At 47.1% G+C, this 23,390-nt stretch overlaps 1 protein-coding gene across 1 annotated transcript in view; it reads right to left on the bottom strand.

Annotated features, from left to right (window-relative positions):
- Positions 1 to 9,858: 9,858 nt before the first annotated feature.
- CHD6 (chromodomain helicase DNA binding protein 6) overlaps positions 9,859 to 23,390 on the bottom strand; it is a 266,925-nt gene continuing 253,393 nt past the window's right edge. The window contains exons 37-39 of the mRNA XM_027770197.1: positions 22,296 to 22,487; positions 20,176 to 20,295; positions 9,859 to 11,239 (exon numbers count right to left, since the gene is read on the bottom strand). Of these exons, the coding sequence (XP_027625998.1) occupies positions 10,337 to 11,239; positions 20,176 to 20,295; positions 22,296 to 22,487 (1,215 nt within the window). The 3' untranslated portion in view covers positions 9,859 to 10,336. The remainder of the gene's footprint in view (positions 11,240 to 20,175; positions 20,296 to 22,295; positions 22,488 to 23,390) is intronic.

Consider the following 23,390-nt stretch of genomic DNA (forward strand, 5'->3'; position numbering starts at 1 on the left):
TTCCTTTCCCCTCCTCCTGAAGGCAGTCACTGGGCCTTGGCCCTCTGGCTTTTCGCTGGCCTGGAAAGTCTGGGATCTGTGAATGGAAAAGCCTGGGTTAGAGCTGGATGGGGACGGGAGAGGGGGCTGAGTGGGAGTGGTGTCTACTGCATCTGGAGTTTTCTGGGTCCAGTCCTTTCTTGGTCAGAGCCAGGAAAGAGGCTTAACACCTCAGCAGGGCCGAGTCACTGCCTGCCCCTGCCTGGACCCCTCCCTGGAACCTGCTTCCACCCCTCACTCATACTTGAGAGTGGCTGTAGTGAGGTCTTCTCTTTAGAAGTGCCTGAGGGTTCCCAGGGAAACCAAATGTGCTGGGGAGGAGCAGGGCAAAGCCTCGTTGTCACCCCGGGGGGCTGGTACAACAGCTCACATCCCCTGCAGGGGCCAGAGAGTCGAGGGGCCTCAGCATTACATTGACTTGGACTCCTGAACCTATCCTAGCACCCTGCTGCTGAGAGCCAGCTGGACATCCCAGTGCGGAATAGACAGTCACCTCCCTTCAAATGCATCCTGGTCCTGGATTCCCATGTCACCTGCTGGCGGCAGCAGGAGCCTGTTGATGGCCCCAACTCTGCAGTTGCTCTAGTGGCAAACTCGTGTTTTGTCTGCACTGGATCCAGCCTTCAGATAGATATTACCTGCCCACTGTATTTATTTATTTTATTTTATTAAAAAGTTTTTTTTTTTTTTTAAGAGAATTTTGCTATAGGGCACGTGTGCTTGCTGGAGAGACAGACAGAGTGAAACATCACTCCTCCCAGTAGGGATGGCCAAACCACGTTCCCTTCTCCTCCATATTTCTCTTGGGATTTGGGTGTGTGCACACACACACACGCCCGGTGTGAGGATTGCGGCGTGGCCATCCCCCCTGGGGGGTGATTTCTTGCTTTCTATTTCTCTCTGTCTTCTGTCTCTCCAGTGAGCACACACGTCCTATAGCAAAAATATCTCTTAAAACAAAACAAAGAAACAGACAACACAGAGCCCATGTCTGCATGACATCCATTGTCTGCATCTGGTGGTAGCTGTCCCTTTTCATGGGGGCAAGAGGTTTCTGGTTTCCATAATCCTCACCACTCCTAGTGCCTTCAGTCTGGCCCATGTCACCGATGTATGTCAGCTGTCTTGCCTGTGAGTGCACAAACTCTGCGGTATATTGAACAAGCCCCTGTTGTTTCCCCAACTTAACACCGACCTGTTTCTTAGCTCCCTGTGGGTTCAGCCATTCCGACAGGGACAGATACATAGCACTCATTCTGTCCATCACCATGAGGGACTGACATGGCTCTTCCTGGCTCTTAGTAAATCCTGAGCACACTGCTATGGACTAAATGTTTGTGTTTCTCCTCTCCTCAAATCCATATATCGAAGCCCTGACCCAATGTGGCTGTATTTGGAGAGAGGGTCCCTAACGAAATAAAGTTAAATGAGCTCATAAGGATGGGGCCCTGATCCCACAGGATTAGTGTCCTCATAAGAAGAAACACCAGAGAGCTCGTCGTTTCTCTTGCCACATTCACACGCTGAGGAAAGGCCATGTGAGGAATACCTATTGGGCTATCAGAAAAGTCACGATTCATTCTTGCACAGAAACATAGAAAAATACGTGACTCTTCCAACAACCCAACAGAAGGAGGTTGTCCACAAGCCAACCAGGGAGCTTTAACTTGAAACAGAACTGGCCTTTGGGGGGCCAGCTAGTGGTATGGTGGCTAAGTCAGCTGGATCCCAGATGGCTGACTGCGAGGTTCAAGTCCCCGACCTGGAATCTTGAAAAACAATCCAAGTGTGTGTGCATATGTGCCCAAAATCCTTAGGGAGAATGGAAGAGAAGGGATTGTGGCATGGCCATACTCCCTGGGATTCTCTGTCTCTCTGTGGCGAGTATACGTGCCCTATGGTAAAATTAAAAAAATAAATAAAAAGAAAGAAAAGAATGGGCTTTTGGAACCTTGACTTTTTGGCTTCTGGAATGGTGGAGAATAAATGTCTTGTTTAAGTCACCCAGTCTATGACATTGTTACAGCACACCAAGCAGACTACTAAAAATTCTTTAAAAATTCTTTCTACAATTTTTCCCACTAGAGTTGATGTCAAATTTTCTAGGCGACAGTTAGCAGAATCTCCATCTTTCCTGAAAGCAGTGGCACTTCTTCCCTATTGTCTCCCACACCTCTACCATTGCTGATGGCTACTCAGAAACGGCAGCAGCTACCACTGTGCTGCACCTCATGGGCCAACAGGAGGCTGGAACGCAGAACAGTCCATGCAGTGTTTCAAGTGCTGTATCAAGTGCTGAGTCAGGAGAGGACCACGATGCCAGGATCTAGTACTTCCATGGGTCTAAACTGTCCCCAAGAGCAGGGTGGTGTGGGATCAGTCCCCTGCAAGCACAGCCTAGCCTGGCTGACAGGCAGAGCCTGGAAGTCCCCAAGCAGTTTCATGGGGCCCAGTGCCTCTGGGAGGCCACTTTGCCAGCTCTGTCAAAAGAGGGTTGCGTTGGCCATGAAAGGGGCTCAACGAGGTGCGCCCGCTGCCCTTAGTGCCAGGTTGTTGCAGGGGTGAGGTAGGATCTCACCTAATCCCTGCAGGCTATGCACACCATGCCCTGCTTGCTCCATCCTGTCTTCCTCTGAGCTCTGCTTGCTGAGCTGTGGCTTCATCAGCCCGGACAACAGACGTGGGCTCTGATCCTGGCCCCCTCAGACTCATCTCCAATATCTGACCTTCCTGTTGCCTGAGCTCCATGTGGGAGTGCGACCAAGGCTGGGCTTACCCTCAGCCTGTCTTTCTGGGGAATTTCCTTCCGACCCATGCTGTAGTTGGGCCAGTCCACAGGTCCCTTCCTAAGTCACCGGCAGTTTTGCCTCCTGAATCCTCCCAATTCTCCTTTTGTGTGTGTGTGTGTGTGTGTGTGTTCTCTTTCAAACCTGCCTCCTCTGGCTATCTTCTTGTGTTCACAAACAAGACTCAGCATGGAGAGGAGAGAGCAGAGCACACGGCTGATTTTACCTCCAAAGTAAAAGTGTGCCCTGGGGACATGGAGGTGGCCCTCAGAGGCATGCCCAAAGTCCAGTGCTTCTTTAAAGTCTTTTTTATTTTTTAAACTTGCCAGAGGGTGTATAAATGAGAGAGAGAGAGAGAGAAAGGCCAGCAGGTGACTTGGTGGTTAAGGGCACTGGACTCTCACATGGCCAACAGTGGTTTGAGTCCTGGACCTGGCAGCTTGCTTTCTCTCTCTCTGGTCAAATTAAAAATAAATAAAGTTAAATAAAATAATTCTTTAAAAAAAAAGGAGGAAGAGAGAGAGAGAGAGAGAGAGAGAGAGAGAGAGAGAGAGAGAGAGAGAAACCTCCCAATGGGACATGGACATGCTGTAATCACTTCTCCATCCTCCATTCTAGTAGAATTTTGGACACACATGTGCCTGGTTTTTCTCAAAATGCCAGGGCTAGAATTTGAACCATAGCCATGTGGGACCCAGCTCCCTCAAACACTAAGCTGACCCAAAGTCTGTTATATCTTAACAGTAGATGTGAATCTTACCTTATACTGTATAACTTGTATTTACACTGTATTTCTATTAAATCATGTTTAATATGAAAATATTTTAAGTAACTTAGTTTTTGCACTGAATCTGTGAATATAACGGACAGGGATCAGCAAACATTTTCTGTTAAGGGTAGGGAGTAGGTATTTTAGGCTTGGCAGGACATGCGGCCTCCACGTCAACTGCTGCTATTAGCACAAAAGCAGCTATAGACAATGCACGAGAGGAGGGGCATGCTGGTCAACTTATTAGCACTGAAATCTGAATTTGGTGTAATTTTCGTATTCATAAAATATTTTAATTAAAAATATTTGCTAGAGGACACTTATATACACTTGCTGAAAAGAGGAAGAGGGAGAAAGCACCCCCAAATTTGACATGGTCACACTGCAAACCCTTCTCTATTCTGTTGGGATTTGGGCATGCATATAGATTCAGTGTGTTTTTCAAGCTGCTGGTGCTGGGATTCGAACTGTAGTTGGCCATGTGGGATCTGGCTCCCCTAACCTAACTAGGCCATGGGGCTTGCCCCATGAAATAGTCTTCTGATTTTTTTCATTAATCATAAATGTAAAGTCTGTTCTTACCTGGTGAGCCATAAATTGCTGACTCTACTTGAGGAAGACAATCCTTTGGGTTTGACTGAGCAAGAACAATAGATTTGGGAATCAGACCCATACATTCTTGTCTTTCTGCTCATTGTGCTTCTGAAGGCAGGTGACAACCTACCTGGGCCTGATCGGCATCTGCAGAACATGTTCTGGGGTGAGCTTGGCGCAGTGGTCCAGAGCAGGTGTCATGAAGCAACTATGGCAGCCTTTAGAGGTGTGTATGGCCAAGCTCCCTGCGGGGAGGAAGGTCATGGCCAGGGGATGGTGGCTGAGACCTCCCCTGCCCTCCAGGCCCTTCTAGCTAAGCAGCTACAACCCCCACCATCCCTCTTGGACACTGCTTCTCACATAGGTCTTTGTTCCTGGCTGGTGAGTCCAAGCACCTAGACACCACAGCTGTCCCTGGGCTAAGCCCTAGCTGAGGACTGCCAATACCAGCACAGTGGGGCTGGGAAGGAAATGCTTTCTTCCTCAGAGCCAGTAGCTGTACCCCAGGGGCTGGATGGGCCAGAACAGCCCTTTTCCCCTCTGTGTTTAAAGCTATTTTATGAAGCTGCCCTAAAGAGGGCAGCCGCTCTAAGTCTCGGCCCAATGCCCATTCTGGCTCCCCTTCTAGTTATTGGATGGCTCTGGAGTCAGTCCTTCTGAGTCCCCAAAGTCCAGGACTGTCATCTCTCATCTGGCTGTTTGGGCAAGTAGCCTTTTTGGGTAGCCTTTTTGGGTGGGGTAACCTCAGAGTTATTGGGGGGGATTGAGAATATGGACATGAAGCACTCAAAACAAACCCCACTTACAGGAAGTGCCCTAATAATGTGTGTTGTCACCACTGGGTAAGGTCTCCAGATAAAATACAGATGCCTAGTTAAATTCTAGATAAACAAGAAAAAGTATAGTATAAGTGTTTTAGTATAACCATGTATCAAATATTGCAATAAATGGGATCTCCTTCCTACATATTTAAAATTCATATTTAACTGGGTGTCTTTCTGCCGTTCTTACTCTAAATCTGACAACTCTACATTAAGGGGGAGGCTTCACAAATCCCTCCTCCCCTCAATTACTCAAGACTAAGCTCATAAGGAAAGCAACCTTCTTTCCTGGGAGCAGGGCCTTGGGAATGGAGTCAGATCCCAAAGCCTGTTTTTTCTTACAGTTTCCTGCTTTAAGTTCAATCCCGGACCCACTCTATACAAGCTCTTCCTTGCCCTTTCTTATCCTTGATTTCTCCATCTCTCCAACGGGACTGGTAACCCTTGCTCACTGGGTTTGAAAGGAAAGGAGCAGATAAAGGACACCCAAAAGAACAAGCAGAGATAAGCACTTGACGTTGGCCATGTCAATCGACCCATCAATAACTCAGTAGGTGCGAATTAGAATTTTCATTTTAGAGGTGGAGAAACAGGGTTAGAGGAGGTAGAGATGTTGTTTCACCCTTCCCAGGGAAGCCTTATCCCTGGGGGCTTCCACTTCCCTTCCCTTCTCCCCATTCTCATGCCTCTCCCTGTCTTCCGGGGGTGGGCTACAGTGGCGTCTGATTTCAGAAGCTCTCAGGGGCATCTAGGCAGCATCAACATGCCACAGACAAACTGATCTCATGTGTTAGTCCATGCCTAGTATCTAGTTCACCTCTCCCTTCCTCCCTTTCTGGCCCTACTCACCCCTCTCCATTTTGCCCATCCTACTCCAGACACCTCGCCCAGTTTGGCCACGATGTTAGCTAGCCATTAGGCAGCATCAGCTGTGTGTGCAGAGGCCCTGCCCTCGCTGAACCTCAGAGCTGGGTTTGGAGAAGCTGAGGAAAGCCAGTCTTGGGCCCACGTCCTAGTTACTAAGCTGGGTAAACCCCATATCTGACCTGAGAGAGAAAACCTTCTGTGGTTGCCAGGCAAATGAACAATAATTCCTGCAAGAAGCCATTTTAAGTAACGTGGTTTACAATCAAGCATAAAGTTTTCCAAAGGATGTGATGCTTTGAGTGCTCTGTTTTCCCCAGGGTTATGTTTTTTCCATGTAATTTTCACTCATTTCTGTCTCTGAGGTAGAGAGGTCTAAGACTGGTATCACAAAAGCCAGGATTCGGGTGCTGCCTCCTCTGACTGGTGTTACCATGGGGTCTAGCCCCAGCTCTGGTCTTCGTGAGCCTTGGCCGGCTCTCTGATGTCTTTCATTAGGCAGATCAGATGCCAGTATCTCTCCACCCAGCTCCCAAGAAGCTGCAAGGATAAATGAGGTCACATATGGCAAACACACAACCTCTAGCCTGGTGTACTAGACTGACAGTCAGTGCTATTTTGTCCTTGTACAAGGAAGCAGTAGATACTTGGCCTGGATTTGAGGTAACTAATGAAACCAAGACTCACCTATTTATTCTGCGTAAATTATTGGTCTATCCTGAAGGGCACCCTGAGTCTCCACCAGAGCTCTACAAAGCCTGTAATAATACATCCTTACTTGATAAACGGTAGGAGAGGACTCTGGGGCCTTCCTCCAATGCCCCATCCATCCTTAAGGCTATTCATGTAACCATCTCTTGCTTCCTCATAGGATCCAACCAGGAAGGCTGGGTCATTCTCCTGCTCAGTGTTGTTTCTTTATTTCTTGGAGGGAAGAGGGAATGTGGACAGAAAGGGAGAAAGGGAGAGAAGCACCATCAACAGGGTTTCACATTGTGATTCTTGCCTGCCTCCTTCATCCAATCAGGATCTTGGGCACATGCATGCCCAGGGTATACAAGCTGACCTGGAAACTAAACTTGCATCTTCTATGTGGTTTCCAGCATTGTAGAGTGCTGGGCCACTGTGGCTGGGCCCTACTCATTCTTCTTCTTCTTTTTTTTTTTTTCCTATAGGGCGTGTGTGCTCGCCAGAAAGACAGGGAGAGACAGACAGAAAGCGAGAAATCACACCCCCCCCCCCCCCGGGGGAATGGCCACACAGCAAGCCCTTCTCCTCCATTCTCCTCTCGGGATCTTGGGCATGCATGAACGTGCACCTGGCGGGAGTTTAAGTCACAGGGTCTGGAACTTGAACCGTGGTCTACTACATGGGAGTCCAGCGATACAGCCATTACACCCACTGCTGGTCCCCCTACTCAGTCTTAAATGAGGTTTTAGTGATTTCCTGCCAGCCTCATTGGTAACTTCTGGTGAAGCCCATCCAGGGCTGAGAAGCCATGCTTCCCAATACTGAGACTGTGCAGTTCTTACAAAGCCTTGAGAACTTGGGCTACTAGGGTGGTCCTGTGTGTTGTGGATCTGCTCTAACCCACAGAAATTTAGTTCCCTCCAAAGTCCCAGAGTGTGATCTGAGGTGGGACTTCTGGTATGTGGCCTAAGAAAGTGACATGGCCGCTGGCATCAGCTGAGGGTGCTCAAGCCCCACGTCAGGAGAGGAGGATGGCTGCTGCCACCCCCCTGCTATGGCATGGTGCATTTTAGCCAAGTGGTCTGGTGCGTCGGGGTCAGGTCAAGCCAACACTCAGAATGAATACTGGACAAGTCTTCAGTAGGCGTCCAGCATGAATCAGACACCTAGAAAAGACAGTGGATTCCTGGTGTGTATACACTGCGTCCGTAAAGTAAGTGCTCAGGCAAGAGACATCCAAGTGTCACTGAAGTCCTCAAATACAAATTTGACTTTTAAACTTTTTTTTTTTTTTTTTAAATCCAGGATCAAGACCACAGACAATTTATTATGTAAGACATGGGGTGAAGAATGATCAAGGAAAGTTATGACTGCGAGTGACATGGAATTAGATGAAAAGGCTCAAGTTTGCTGAAGAGAGTTTAAATTTGGCTTTTGCTCTTGGAAACGCCAAAATAATCATAAGCAGTACGTATGCCTTACAGAGCAAATAATCCACAGAGTGTCATTTTCATTTTGCAAACAGGGTCACAACAGCAGTCAAATAGAAGCCTGAACACCCAGAGAGTTAACATACAGGTTTGATAAGATATAACAAGGGATTGAGCATGCTGGTGGGTTTTAAAATCAGATCCATATTGAACCCTGTGACCTACCGGAGGTTATAGGTGGAACCGGGGAAAGCAGCTTTTCCATACAAAACAACAACAACACAGGACAACAAAGAAAACCAGACTCCGCTGGATGTCTATAATACTCATTTGCAGTAAGGCTTTCAAGATACAGGAATTTTTATAGCATTTGTATTTTTAAGGATTTAGGGCAAATACATTTTTTTTCTACTTGATAAAAAGAAAATTAGTACTTAAAAGGTTCAAAAATATATCAATTGAGTGATTTTTTTTTTACATAAATAAATTATATTGATTTTTAGGATTTAACAGCTGAAAAAACCCTTTCTGCTTCCACTGGAGGCAAAACTGAACAAAATGTTAGTTAAATAGAGAGAGCAGCATTTCTAAGAAATCTGTTGTCGGCACCACAGGCCACCTATGCTACAAGAATGTCATTAAATAGGATTTGTTCAATTATTGACCTTCTTATATGATCAGTTACTGAATTTCTGGTTTACACCTCTGATTCATAAAACGGGACTCCACTCTTTGAAAATACATCTGATTGACTTTTTTTTTTTTTAAATCACGCTTCAACAGACTTCTTTTGAGATGCTCATTTTAACATTTACATAATTTATAATCCCGAATGTATAAAAGACAATGACAAAAGCATCATAAATAAATAATGCAAACTGAAATAGTTATGTCAAACTTTTGGACCTTCTGATAAATTAGCAAAACTGTAACAGAAAAAGTAAAAAACACAGTAAATTGTGACAACGAAAGGTGAAACTGGCACTAGTAACACTTGCGGCATTCCCAATGGTCCTGCGCGGCCCTGTGCCCCCAGAGTACTGAACCATGAGCTTATTTCAAGTCTCAGACTGTGAACTGCCCACAAAGAATAAGACCGTCAGGAGGGAGGAAACGGGAGCGGGAAGGCAAAAGGAAGTGGGGGAAGTGCTGCTAAGGTGAGGCCCTCCTAGCTCAATTCCTGGATACGGAGAAGAAGAAGAGCAAACCATGTTCACCTGCAACACAGTCTCCACTGGTAATTTGGAATTTGGGTCCAACAGTAAGATATAAACGGAATAGAGGAATAATAGAGAAGGAAAAACTTTTCACAGTTGTATTCTAAAAGGTGGTACACACGTGTTGATAACCTCAAATAACCTAGATGAAAGGACCTCGCAAACGTGCAAGTGTGAGGGACTATTCTTGCAGGCTCCAGAAGGAGCCTTATTCTTGGTGAAGGAGAGTACAAAATGAAAATCCATTAGATCTTGGTGTTCTTTAAACGGAGAAGCAAATTAGTGGCTAGAGGAATTCTCCAGAGAATGAGGGGAGCATTGTGAACGTGTGTGCTTGTGAAGTGTGCAGCTCAGTGTGTGTGTGGGGGAGCCCCTGCCCCACCCTGGGACCCGCACAGCTCACGTGTATAAAGTGCTCTCAACAGAGAGTTGTCTTTTAACTGGGGAAGGGATAATACGTCCCTGTAAAACAATGCCTGGCCAGTATTCTTGCTGTAGGTGTCCAAAAAACCATGAGGGGGGGAATTATTTTCCTACTGGTAAGGTTTTTCTTTTTAATAAAGAAATGAATATACGCATTTTTAACCATTAGTTATATACTTCTGCCTATACTACTTAGTAATCATGATAAAATAGGGAAATATTTGAACTCAAAAATATGTACGAGCACTTCCTCTGTCTGTGCTTTTTGCTTCCCTCCTTACATTCTTCATACTGGACCTAGCTCTCGGGAAAGAGAGCCCATTGTCTGTTCTTCGACCCTTCATCGCTAAATCCCTGGACAGCTTTCTTTGCCTCTTCCTCCTCAAATAAGTGGGAGACTTGGAAGAGCTGGGGGTAGGGAGTGTCACCAAGTACTGTATTAACTATAACTGCTGGAATGAACAACTGGGTAACAGAATGAGAATTCTGTGCCTCCTCAACTAGGTAGACGACACTTAATCTAATGAAGTGGCAAGACCCTGCAACTATTAACATCCGTTACCGTAATTCTCAGACAGGAAATCAGGTAGGTAATATTACTTATGGAAACACAGGTTCTTATGAAGGTGAAGTGAGGGAAGTAACAAACCTTTATGGGATAAGAAACTTACAAGTCACAATAATTTCTTGAACGAAACGAGTTCTAATTGGTGTCACTGCTGCAGTCTTTGAGGGTCCCTTCCCCAGCCTGTGCCACATGTTCTCTCTCTGGGGGCAAAGGGGCGCTGGATTCGGTGCAGTTCTGATCGCTGCCTGGCTCCCTTTCACACCCAGGAACAGGCTCTGGGTTGGGGTTGGGGTTGGGGTTGTCCCCTTTTGTTTTCTTCTTCTTACGCTTCTGGCTCTCCAGGCCTACCATTTCCGAGTGTCTGGCCTGCTGCATGGCTGGCAGAGCCATGCCCATGCCAGGGGAGAGAAACATGGATGGGTAAATGAGTCCAGGAGATACTCCCGGGATGAGAAACGGGTTGAAAGCCACGGGACTACTAGTAGTTATTGCAGGTTCGGACTGATCAGAAAATGGACTAGGACCAGGCTTGTCTTCAGCCAAAGGGTCTGTTTTTACATCGTGGCTGCTCGGCTTATCTTCCTCAGTCTTTTCGGTCACTGCCGTGCCACTTTTTGTTGTGCTTGGTAGAGACGTTGGGGCAGTGGGAGTGCAGGTGGTCGCCATGGGTGTGTTGAGGAGCCCCCCGACACCGAACATCTGGGGCACCGCGGCCACGCCTGGCAGCATCATGGGCAGCATGCTCAGGGTGCTCTTTACTTCCTCGCCCGCAGGCATTGCGGCGAAGCCGGCCGGGAACCCCACCAGCCCAGTGAGGGGGATGCCTGGCATGTTCCTCATGTTCTGCAGCCCTACCAGGTCCATCCCAGCGATTAGGCCATTCATGAACAGTGGCCCCATTCCGGAGCCGGAGTCTGCCACGATGGTGGGGGCTTTCAGGAGCTCGTTTCGAGGCCGCCTCCCCCTCCTACGGGGGCCAGCGTCTCGAAGAACAGGCTCCACCAGGCTGTGATTGAACTTGTTTTCTGGGAGAAATCCCTGAGGAAGACAAAGAAACATAAGAGGCTGAAGGTTACTGGAGGGTGGATAGTCAACTGGTGGTGATGACTGGGCTCTGGGCTGGCCTAGCTTGTCCATGGTTCCACCAAGGGCCCTGGTGGGAAAGTGCCTCTTGCCTGCTGGTCAAGCAAGGTGTACGTCTCTGGCCTTACTATTCTTGGAGGGTTTCTCCCTCAGAGGCTGAGAACATTTGGTGGCAAAGGCACAGCAAAGGCCTTGTCACCACCCAATAATCCTTCCAAAATGCTCACTGGAAACCAGTACTGAAGATGTCTCACTCTTATGGCTGTGGCCCCTTCAGGTCCCAGCATTTGTTTTCCTCATGAAACGAAGGCTTGTTTGTTTATAATTGATAGAGGGCAGGTGCACTCCCATAGAGGGGGACACACAGACACACACACAGAGAAAGTATCCCCCAACAGAGTGTGGTCATGCCGCCATCCTTTTTCCCTTTACCCTGTCAGGATTCTGGGCATGCACACACATGTACCTGTTTTTTTTTTTTTTTTCCCCAAGCCAGGATCCAAACTGTGGTGGGATGCAGCTCCTCCTCATGCACAGGGCTTACTTCCTGCACTATAGGTCTGGCCCAGACAAATTTTCACTGAAGCAACAAAGTTGAATATGTCAGACAGAAATCTGGAGCCAGAAAGACCTGAGTTTTCTTTTTTTTTTTTTTTTTGGAGAGGTTTTTGCTATAGGGCACATGTGCTCGCCAGACAGACAGAGAGAGACAGAGAGACAGAAAGTGAGGAATCACCCCCCAGGGGAGATGGTCACGTTGCAATCCCTTCTCCTCCGTTCTCCTCTTGGGATCTTGGGCACGCATGCACATGCGCCCGGCGTGAGTTTTAAGCCACTGGGTCCGGGTCTCGAACCACGGTTGACTACGTGGGAGTCCAGTGACACAGCCATTACACTAACTGCTGGTCCCAAGACCTGAGTTTAAATTCTGACTCTGCAACCCTCCACCTATGGGACTCAGGATAAGTCTGTTAAACTCTCAGTTTTGGTAGAAAAGAACAATATCCGGCCAGCCAGTGACATAATGGTTAAGGTGGCTGGATGGGACATGGCTGATGCCAGGTTCGGATCTGGCAGCTTGAAAAGTACACCAGGTACATGTGCGTACTTGCCTAAATCCCAAAAGGAATGCAAAATGGAGACAAAGGGTCTGCGGTGTGACCATCCCTCTCTCTCCAGCAGGCATATGTGCCTTCTAGCAAATTAAAAGAAAGAAAGAAAGAAAGAAAGAAAGGAAGGGACAGTATCTTTTAGCATCACTGAAAGTGAGGACTTTAGGACGCTACCTGAACCACAGGAAGCAGCACCCACTAAGGGAATGCTATTTATTAAAGGTGTGCACACTCCATTCCTTCTGCCACTATTCTAAGCCCTATGGGAGGCTCCATTGAAGAAATTTCTTGAACACTTTTGGGGAGATATCTCCAGAACAAGTGATGTTCTGGCTGTCCACAGGCAGACAATCCACTTTTCCTCTATTTAAAGGTTTACTCTCCAATTTCCTTAATCAGCAGAACTCCACAGCTAAGCACTTCCGCTCCACACGGGATTACAGTGAGATGTGCCTGGGACTCACAGCTATGGTCGTACCCAGTCATCTGGCATTATGTGCTTGGCTACTTTCCCGTCATGCACCAGGACTGTCAAGCTACACAGACACACAGAGAATACACTGTCCTCATATCAGCAAAGAGCAGGACACAGCACAATGGACAGGGAGGCACAGGCTCCAGCCATGCACCTTCCGTCTTCTAAAGAGAACAGGGCTTGGGACTCTGCAGGCCAGTGAGGACAGGGCTTATGGCCTGGTTGTGTAGAGGTAACTGAACAAACCATTTCATTTAGAATGTATTGGATTGTTGGGGAAGTCACGATGCATTTTTGCATAGAAAAACATAGAAAAATACATCATTACTTTCCCGAGAACCTAGTGTCTACCTCTGAATTTGTTTCAAAGATGATGTGAATAATTCCCATAGAAAGAGAAATATTTTCCCCACAGGAGGGGAGCAGTTTTTTCAGGACTTGGAGCCCGGAACCCTGGGTGACTATGTACATCTTTCTCTCTATTGCCATTCACTCTCCCTGCAATCAGTGACTTATTGAATAATACACATGGCACAGTACTTTAAAAAGTGAATTACACTTGTGCTGTTGAGTAGTCTCAGGCTTTTCTCACACAGAGTATTAAGAAAAAGGCGTGGGAACCAGCAGTTAGCGTAATGGCTATGTCGCTGGACTCCCACGTAGTCGACCACGGTTTGCGTCCCGGACCTGGTGGCTTAAAACTCACGCTGGGCGCGTGTGCGTGCGTGCCCAAGATCCCGAGAGGAGAATGGAGGAGAAGGGATTGCGGCGTGACCACCCCCCCTGGGGGGTGATTTCTTGCTTTCTGTCTCTATGTCTCTTTGTCGGGGGAGTGCCCGCGTCCTATAGCGAAAACCTCTCAAAAAAAAAAAAAAAAAAAAAAAGGCGTTCCCAGTTGGTGCCTGGGAAGTCAGCGGCCACTCTGAGTGAAGTGTTCCTAACAGCCCAGGTGTCTCCTTATAGCTTCTGTTACAGAGATAGTGGCGTCACCTTCCTTGTGATTACAATGATGATTAAGCTGAGATGCTCAGAGTGCCCTTGATGGGTCTGGTCACACTGGACTCCACTGAGGACACAGGTTACCATCAAGGCTGGGATGTGGGGCCTGCTGAGTGGTACCAGGTGGGGAGCTCGACAGTGACGCTATGTGGCCGCCAACACTGAGGAGCCTGCGTGGCTCTAGGACCTGCATCTGCTACCTTCTCAGATTCTCCTTGGGTAATTGCTGTCCATTCCTGTAAGAGTCTGGAACGAGGTCAGAGGAAGAATCAGGCAAGAAGCTGCCAAGGCTCCACCAGCTCACAGAGGATCAGAGGCAGGGACTTACTGCGCTTCTTGGTGGACTCCTCCCAGGGAAAGACAGGAGGTACAGGTCTTACCAAGAGATACCAGAAGGGACACGAAAACCCTATGATTAGGGTCTGGAGCCTGAGAGAATGTGGACAGGGAAATCAGGGAAGCTAAGGGTATCTATGGGCTGAGACTGGAGCCCAGGCCCAAGAGCAGCTCATAAATCCATTTATAAGCCATGAAAGGACAATTAAAAAAAAAATTGGTAGAGGGCACATGCACCTGTCAGAGTGGGGGCAGGGAGAAAATATCTCTTGATGAAGCACAGTCATACTGCAATCCCATCTCCATTTCTCCATCCTGTTGGGATTTTGGGCACACACATACAGGCAATCTAGTGTTTGTTTTTTTTTTCCCAAGCTGCCGGGCTGGGCATCTAGATCCCTTTACCACCAGGCCATGGGGCCAGCCCAATCCTTTCTTTTGAACTTCCAGTCTATTTCACTGCCTCACTTCTCTCAAATCTATTAAAGAAGTAAAGCCCTTAGAAAACCCTTAGCTGGTGACTCTGGTTTTGGTTCTCAGTGAGCTTGGTGGTGGGGGTGGGCAACAGCCAGGGGGACTTGTTATTAGAGGTGGTGACAGGAAGGAGCATAAGAGAAACCCCAACCACCATCACGAAGTTACCAGAGCCAGCAGGCGGCATAGTAGTTAAGGCCCTGGCCTCCCACATGGCTGACTGTAGTTCAGATCCCAGACCCGGAGGTTTGAAACTCACACTAGGTGTGTGTGCATGCATGCCCCAAATCCTGAGAACGGAGGAGAAGGAAATGCAGCATGGCCATCCCCCCTGGGAGGAGGCTAATTTCTCACTTTCTCTCGGTCTCTCTGGCAAGTGCATGGACACTATAGCAGAAATCTCTCTTAAAAAAAAAAAAGAAAAGCAGTTACCACTGTCAGGCACCATACTAGAAGCTCTGTCTATGCTGTGACAACTAGATGTCCTACCAACCCGATGGAGTTTGTACTACAATCACACTTGCTTCACAGAGAACTTACAGATTCATAGGTATGTGAGAACACATGTCTTCTGAAACAGTTGTCTCTGAAATCTTATACCTGTTTGATTTCAACGAGGACTATTTAAGAAAAACCAGTTCATTATGGACAATAAGTTTTAAGATGACAATGCTGTATGAAGAGAAAAGGGTTCTCAAAAAGCCTTGGCCTAGCGAAATAGAACTGGAAGGAACCACTGAAACCATCGTTTGGTCCCCTTTTCATCAGCAGAGAGGGGTAGCAATTTGCCCCTGGGCTGATTGGTCAGGGCCAGAGCAGGTGAGAACTCAGGCCCTGCAGCTCCCAGCCCAAGGTTCTTCCACCACACTGTGACCCTCTTTCTCCCACCACAGCCCGCTAGGCTGGCTTGTGCTTAAGTGTGTTGGGCAAATGCCTATTTGGGCTATGGGGACGACCACTGAGGGAGCAATTCTTGGCTGGTTCCTGTTTCTAAAGAGAGACAGTAGGATTTCATGGCTCAAGACCAGACTTCTCGACAGTCTGTCCTGAACTCAGCAATGCAAATCACTTCACTCTGGGCCAGCTGCTCTGTCTGCACGGAGGAGTCTTGGCCCTGGCTGGCACAACTCAACCCTGAGGCTTTTCCAAACCTCTTCTCCATAGCATGCCCACAAGCCAGAACCAGAGAGAGGGTCTGAGAGTGTCTTTTTCCTTTATCACCACAAGTGTTCCCCCCTTTACTACTAAGTGGGAGAAGCATGATCAATCTCAGAAGTCTTCCTGTTGGGAAGTAAATAATCCCGGGGCTTGGTATTTTCAAACAATTTGCTACAAATCAGATCTTCTTTAACACACTCACTAGTTTAACTTCCTTGTCAGGGCAGTTAGGCACAGGCAGCTCATTAAGACCAGCTCACTCCCTGCAGGACCTCTGGTCTCCCTGGCCCTGCCCACTAAGCACAAGCAGCACTCCTCAGGCATCTGGACATCTCAATACATTCTTTCCTGTCTCTTGCTGAGAACCATGGATCTGGAGAGAATGCTGGGCCCTTTGAGCAAGGAGAGCCTGCTCAGAGGCACAAGCTAGTCTTCTTTTCCCTTTCAGATCTCAAAATTGCAATAGCGGAAAGGCTCCGGGGGAGGAAAACGCTTCTCTATCTATGGTAAAGCAAGAAGCAGGCTGGCAGAGGAAGTGGGCTTTAACCACTTCCTGTGGAGAGGGAGTCACTCTAGCCATCCAGCTGTTGTGCCCCCAAGTCAGGTGCCCCTCCCAGCAGTTTGGCGACCACACACAGTGGCCAGATTGGGCTTTGGCAGCTTGCCCTCCTGTAATTATACTCTAGGAACAGACCTGCTTGCTCTTCCAGGGAACGCCTAGGAGAGGGCACAAAGAGAACAAGGAAAAGGAGGCTCCTGTGCTCAAGCCACACTGAAGGCCAAGCTGCATTTCTAGATGGTTTCGTGGGCATGCCAACCCCAAAACATTCTTGTCATACAGGCTGGCACTTATCTCAACTTGAAAGTTTAACTCTTGGGTGCAGGTTAGAGGGTAGTAGCCAGAGCTTCCTTACTCCTCCCAGGAAAGGTTAGTAAATCCATCCAAAAAACATTCCTTGAGTGAAAAGAGACCTCACAACCAAATGAAACATGTGACTCCTCATACAAAAATCCTAAAACATTGTGCTAGCCAGTGGCATGGTGGTTAAGATAGCTGGATCCCATATGGCTGACTGCATGGCTTGAGTCCTGGGCCTGGCAGCTTGAAAAATATGCCAGGTGTATGTGAGTGCATCCTCAAAATCCTAAAAGAATGGAGGAGAAGGGGTTGTGGTGTTGCCAGTGTCTTCTCACTTTCTCTCCCTGGCAAGCACACGTGCCCTAGAGCAAAAATGTTAAAACAAAACAAAACAAAACAAAACTTGAAAATAAAACAACAAAAATCAGCCCTAAAAGACATTTTTGGGACAACTGGTGAATATGGATTAGATATTAGGTATTAACATGCGCATGTGTCATATTGACAATAACTATGTAGGAGAATATGCTTATGAGATGCATGCTGAAGTATTTAGGGGTATGTGTCATGTCTGCAATTTATGATCTGAAGTGGCTCAACAAAAAACAAACACCAAATTATGCTCATATATGTAAATTATACTAGCCATGTTAAGTATATGTGTGCACATACACGTTTAATGAGCAATCACTATATAACAGGCATCCTAAGGGTTAATTCCACAGCCTTTGTGGACCTCACCCAGTCAAATCACAGCACATACAGCATAAGGACTGGGCAAGCATAAGGAAGCAGTTCCCTGTGAGATCTTAAACTGTTAGTATTTTAGAAGAAGGGGTAGGGCTTCAGTTGTAGACTGTTTGTGTCTCCTCAAATTAACATGTTGAACTCCACCCCCAATGTGATGGTATTAGAAGGTGGGAACCTTAGGTCATAGGGTCTTCATGCCTGGGGTTAGTGCCCTTTTAAGAGGCTACTGACCAGAGAGCGTGTCTGTTTTCTCCTGCATGTGAGGACACAGTGGGAACAGGCTCTCACCAAACACTAAATCTGCAGATGCCTTGATCTTGTACTTTCCAGGCTCCAGAACTGTGATATATATATATATTATTTTTTTTTCTCCTCTTTCTTTCTTTTTTTATTAGGTGTTTACTATTGCACACCCTTAGCAGAGAGAGTTAGAAAGAGGGAAAGTAAGAAATAACCCCCCAAGGGGAATGGCCATGCTACAATCCATTTTTTTCCATTTGTCTCTCCAGATTTTGGGTATGCACACACACACACACACACACACACACACACACACACACACACACACATTGGGCATGATTTTCAAGATGCCAGGGGTCTGGGACTCAAACCGCAGCTGGCCATGTGGGAATTCACTATCTTAACCACTATGACACTTGCTGGCTCTCCCAGTGTGATTTTTTTTTTTTGGAGAGGTTTTTGCTATAGGGCGCGTGTGCTCGCCAGACAGACAGAGAGAGACAGAGAGAGAGAAAGCGAGAAATCACCCCCCCAGGGGGATGGCCACGCCACAACCCCTTCTCCTCCATTCTCCTCTTGGGATCTTGGGCATGCAAGCACATGTGCCCGGTGTGAGTTTAAGTCACCAGGTCTGGGACTTGAACCGTGGTTGACTACATGGGAGTTCAGCAACATAGCCATTATGCTAACTGCTGGTTCCCCCAGGGTGATTTTTAAGCCGTCAGGGCCAGGACTCAAACTGTGGCCTACCCTGTGGGAGTTCAGCACCTTAACCACCATGCTGCCCCTGAGAAATAAACTTCTGCTGTTTATAAGTCACCTACTCTATGGGATCTTTGTTATAGCAGCCAGAATAAATAAAAGTTTCTACAGGAAAGGAAGAGTAGAGCCTATCACAAGGGGGCTGTAACTAAGGGAGGAGCTGTGGGAGACATTTGGGCCACCTAGAGCCAGGCAGAGTGAATGGCTCTGCCCTGCCGGATAGCTGAGCAACACTGAGGGCCAGGGGGACAAGTGCTTCCTGTCCTTGCCTACTGCTGGAAAAGGGCCTCCAAAGCACAGAGTATGTTTATTTAACAAACGAGGAAAATGCACCTCTGGGAAGAGGCTGCCTTGTGAGAACAGCTTAGAAATGGGCTTTCTGGCAACTGGTCAGCATCTCCAGGGGTGGGATGGATGCTAATTTCCAGGGAACATGAGGGAAATTGTTAGACATGTGGAACAAAATGAGGAAGCCAAGAGGGAACCATATGGTTTTTCTGACAGGTCTCTAAACCAAGAACTCTCAGAGAGTAGAACGGGAGGTCTTTCCTTGACAACTTAACTGAAATACTCAATGAGTGCTAAGACGAACTGAGAAGGTGGAAGGTGGCATGACGGGGCTGAAGACAAACAGGATGAAAGCAGAAGCTGAGCTGAACCAGCGTCGACAGTACAAGGGGATCTAAGGTCAGGGTGGTAGGGACACTGAGAATAAAGCAAGGGAGGGGGAAGGGTGAGCATTTGGGCCCAGACACCCCTCTGAGTGGCCGTGGTAGCAGAGGGACATGAATAAGAGCAGCTGTTTGCAGAGCTGCTGGAAAAATAATGATGCAGGTGATAAAACCAGTAACAAGTTCCTTGAAAACATTAAATAACTTCTTTCTGCACAAGGAGGAGGAAACGGCTGGTGGGTGGTCTTTTGAAGCTAAAAAAAGAAATCACATTCTGGCAATCTCACCAAGAATGGAATCTGTACTCAAGGCTGTGGCTGGCAGAGCACTTAGTAGAAGCTCGAGTCTATGGAATGACTTGGGAAGAACAAACGTCCCCACAGGATCTTCGGAAGCCCCCTATCTGGGCTGAACACATTTTAGGAAGTTAAAAGTTCATTTGCATGTAATTTCCCCAAACTCAAATTTTCTAGTCGAAATGTTATTACCGCCCCCTAGAGGTTATAACTTTTATATTCTAAATCTGTACCCATCTGTAAACCATAATTAACTCAGACTCTTTATACTAGAAGTCTTCTACAGATGTCTTTTTGAAGTTCCTTCCAGTCTCATGATTCTAAAATAGGAAAAGGGTGGTGCTTGGCGTGAGCTGTTTCTCATTGCCAGTGAGGAAGGACAAAGAAGTCCTAAATGGCAGCCAGATAAATATAATTAAACAATGAAAACTTTCAGTAATAAAGTTTATTAAACATTGCAGACAGATTTCTGACAGGAGTTAAGGTCTTTTACCCTTGTAACTCTACATATAGGAAAAAGGAGCAAGTTTTGGGAATGGTCTAGGGTAAATGTTGAAAACAAATGACTGTGGAAGTCACAGTGCTGCTCAGAATGCCACAATACACTTATGGCTGCTTACCAACTTCCTGCGCTGGCCTCCTGTTCTCCTGAAACATCACCTAATTCCCATTTCCCAGAAGCGCTTGCGTTCAGGTGTGCAGGGTATGGCTCAACAGGGATATCGCCCTTGGCCCCACACTCATATCCCTCTTCCTTACCCTCAGTCCTGGCTCCTTGGGGACGGCAGGAACTCTCTCTTCCCCACTCAGAGAGCTGACATCTAATTTTCCAGGTTCTTTACAGCGTGGCCTCCTCTGCTTTGGTTTGTCTGAAAAATTCTAGGAGGCAAATGGAGACCAATATTAAAAACATTCTGGGGACTAGCAGTTGGCATAATGGCTATGTCGCTGGGCTCCCATGTAGTCCGCTGTGGTTTGAGTTCTGGACCGAATGGCTTAAACTCACACTGAGCGCGTGTGCATGCTTGCCCAAGATCCCTAGAAGAGAATGGAGGAGAAGGGATTGTGGCATGGCCATCTCCCCTGGGGGGTGATTTCTCGCTTTCTATCTCTCTGTCTCTTTTGTCTCTCTCTTTCTGGGGAGCGCACACACCCGATAGCAAAAATCTCTCCCCCCCAAAAAAATTCTGTTATAGATTCTTCTGACTGGGGTGGTGCTTATCAGCTAGTTTTGCTATCAATATTTTCTCATTAACAGTCCTCTGTACCGGACCTAGCCACCTGGCCCTCGCTCAGATTTCCTCTCCTTGAAGTGACAATATCCCTGTACAAGTTAGAAAAACGCTACACAAGCCCCAGGTACTGTAGGTGAGAACAGCCAAGCCAACTCTCCCATTCCCAGGGTACTGCTTAGCCCTAGCTTCCTTCTCATCATTCCTGCAGATTCTCCCTCCACTGGTGGTCTGGTCTGCCTGCCCCTGAAGGGTGTGCATCTGGGAGGGAATACACCTCCATCCCCTGTACATGCTCTACCTACCTATCTCCTAGTTAGAGGTACAAAGGTGGTGGTGAAGTAGATGAGTAAATGAGATGAGAAAACCGAGAACAGACATCAGGGCCCAAGAGCTCACTCCAAAGATTTCCAGTCTGAAGGAGCCAGGGCAAAAGCATCAGGATGGCTTGGGGGTGGGGGGGTGGAAGTCCCACATCAGCAAGGGTCAAACTCAGAACAGACACACCCCATTCTCTCGCTGCTCTGCTCACCAAGTGGCAGTTTATACAACCTTTAGATTCCTCTGTGAGCTTATATTTATGTGCTAATTTTGGGGGTGGGATAGGGAGATGAGCTTAGGCAAGTTCTGTCCTCTTAAGATTTTGTGGGTCTGGGGCCAGCAGGTGATGTGGTGGTTAAGAGTGCTGGACTCCCATAGGACCAACCACGGTTCAAGTCCTGGACCTGGTGGCTTGCTTTCTCACTTTTTCTCTTGCTCTCTCTCTCTCTCACTGTCCTTCTCTGGTCAAATTAAAAAATAAATAAGTAAATAAATAAAGTTAAATAAAATAATTCTTTTTTTTTTTTTTTTAACTTTTTTTGGAGAGGTTTTTGCCAGAGGGCACGTGCACTCGCCAGATAGACAGAGACAGAGAGACAGAAAGCAAGAAATCACCCCCCAGGGGGGATGGCCATGCTGCAATCCCTCTTTCTCCATTCTCTCAAGATCCTGGGCACACATGCACATGCACCCGGCATGAGTTTTAAGCCACCGGGTCTGGGACATGAACTGAAGTCGCCTACATGGGAATCCAGTGACATAGCCATTACGATAACTGCTGGTCCCAATAAAATAATTCTTTTTTTTTTTTGGAGATGTTTTTGCTATAGGGCACGTGCGCTCGCCAGACAGACAGAGAGAAACATAGAGACAGAAAGCGAGAAATCACCCCCTGGGGGGATGGTCACACCGCAATCCCTTTTCCTTCATTCTCCTCTCGGGATCTTGGGCACATACGCACATGTGCCCAGCGTGAGTTTTAAGCCACCGGGTCCGGGACTCGAACCGCGGTCGACTACGTGGGAGTCCAGCGACATAGCCATTACGCTAACTGCTGGTTCCCCCAATAAAATAATTCTTAAAAAAAGATTTTGTGGGTCTACTTCTCCGCACAGAAATCTAACATGGCTGTAATTTCTGTTACTGAAGAATTTAACCAAAATTTAAACTTAAAAAGAAAAAAACTTAAAATTAACGTTCCAATTGACAGATTAGCTCTCAGAGAGCTCCCAACTTCCTGGTTCCCTTCAGCATGTGCTCATGGAAAATGGCGCCAAGTGAGCAGGAAGTAAGCAGTGGCCTTGGGCAGCAGCATCGAACACTTACTGCCCCGAAGCTGGGAACGTCCAGGGAGTAGTCCGCCTGCTGTCGCAGCCAGTCAAGCAGACTCTTGCTGGGAACGGCCTTCTCGGCCTGGCTGCTGGTGGCTCCGGCCGGTTCAGGGGTGGAGGTAGCAGGTCCTGGCCCTTCGGAGTGTGTGGTGCTCAGGGTGGCCTGCCCTGGGTCTTCGTGGACTTCCTGGACGAAGGAAAATCAGTGTAGTTAATCTGGACAGAATGAAAACTAGCTTCTAAAGGAAAACACCTAAGGTGTTCTTTGACTCCTTTTTCCCCTCAGACTTGTCTAGTGGGGTGCTTGAACTGGAATTCTGCACACACTACTGACTTCACAAAGGCTTCTGCCCATGTGCCCAGTGTCCCTCCACCAGAACACTCCACTCCTTCTCTTGTCTACTTGGAAAGCTTGAATTCTGTCCTGACTGTTCTGATTCAGTGTTGTTCCTTTGTCACCCTGAATGACAGTCCCAGTCAACATGGCCTTTCTGGCTCCTGTCTCTATAACACGACACTTTGCTGACAGCTTTCTCACCAACAGAAAATGCCACATTGTGACTGACTCACCTACTCCCTCTCTGAAGTCTTACTCATCTTGGCATTATCAACACCTGTACTGGAGTCTACTGATATTAGTGCTAAATAAGCAGTTTCATTAATACATTTCAAAAATATCCTCAGGCCACAGGAAAAAAAATTCTTATCATTCGTTCCATTGGAATTCTATGATCATTACAGAAAATTCATGGCATTGCATTTCTAAAAAAAACCCTAACAACTTTCTTAAAAGCTTGCAGAATTAAGCAAGGAAAGAACTTGCTACTTCAGCTTCCCACGTTACATAGAAAAGCTAAGAGGAAGCTCTATCTTATTCAATATAGCTCAGCAAATCTCTCACCATCTAGAAAACAGTAGCTAGATAATTGTGGGTCAGTTATTTAATGCTTTTAAACTGTAGTTTCCTCATCTATATTAACTATTTTTCTTTTTTGCCTTCCTTCCTTTCCTCTTCCTTTCTTTACTTTTTTTTTAATTGCCAGAGGGCATTTGTGCTTGCCAGAGACAGAGAGTGAGGGAGAGGGAGAAA

The sequence above is a fragment of the Tupaia chinensis genome, unplaced genomic scaffold (genome assembly GCF_000334495.1).
Source record: "Tupaia chinensis unplaced genomic scaffold, TupChi_1.0 Scaffold000115_1, whole genome shotgun sequence".
NCBI lineage: Eukaryota > Metazoa > Chordata > Mammalia > Scandentia > Tupaiidae > Tupaia > Tupaia belangeri.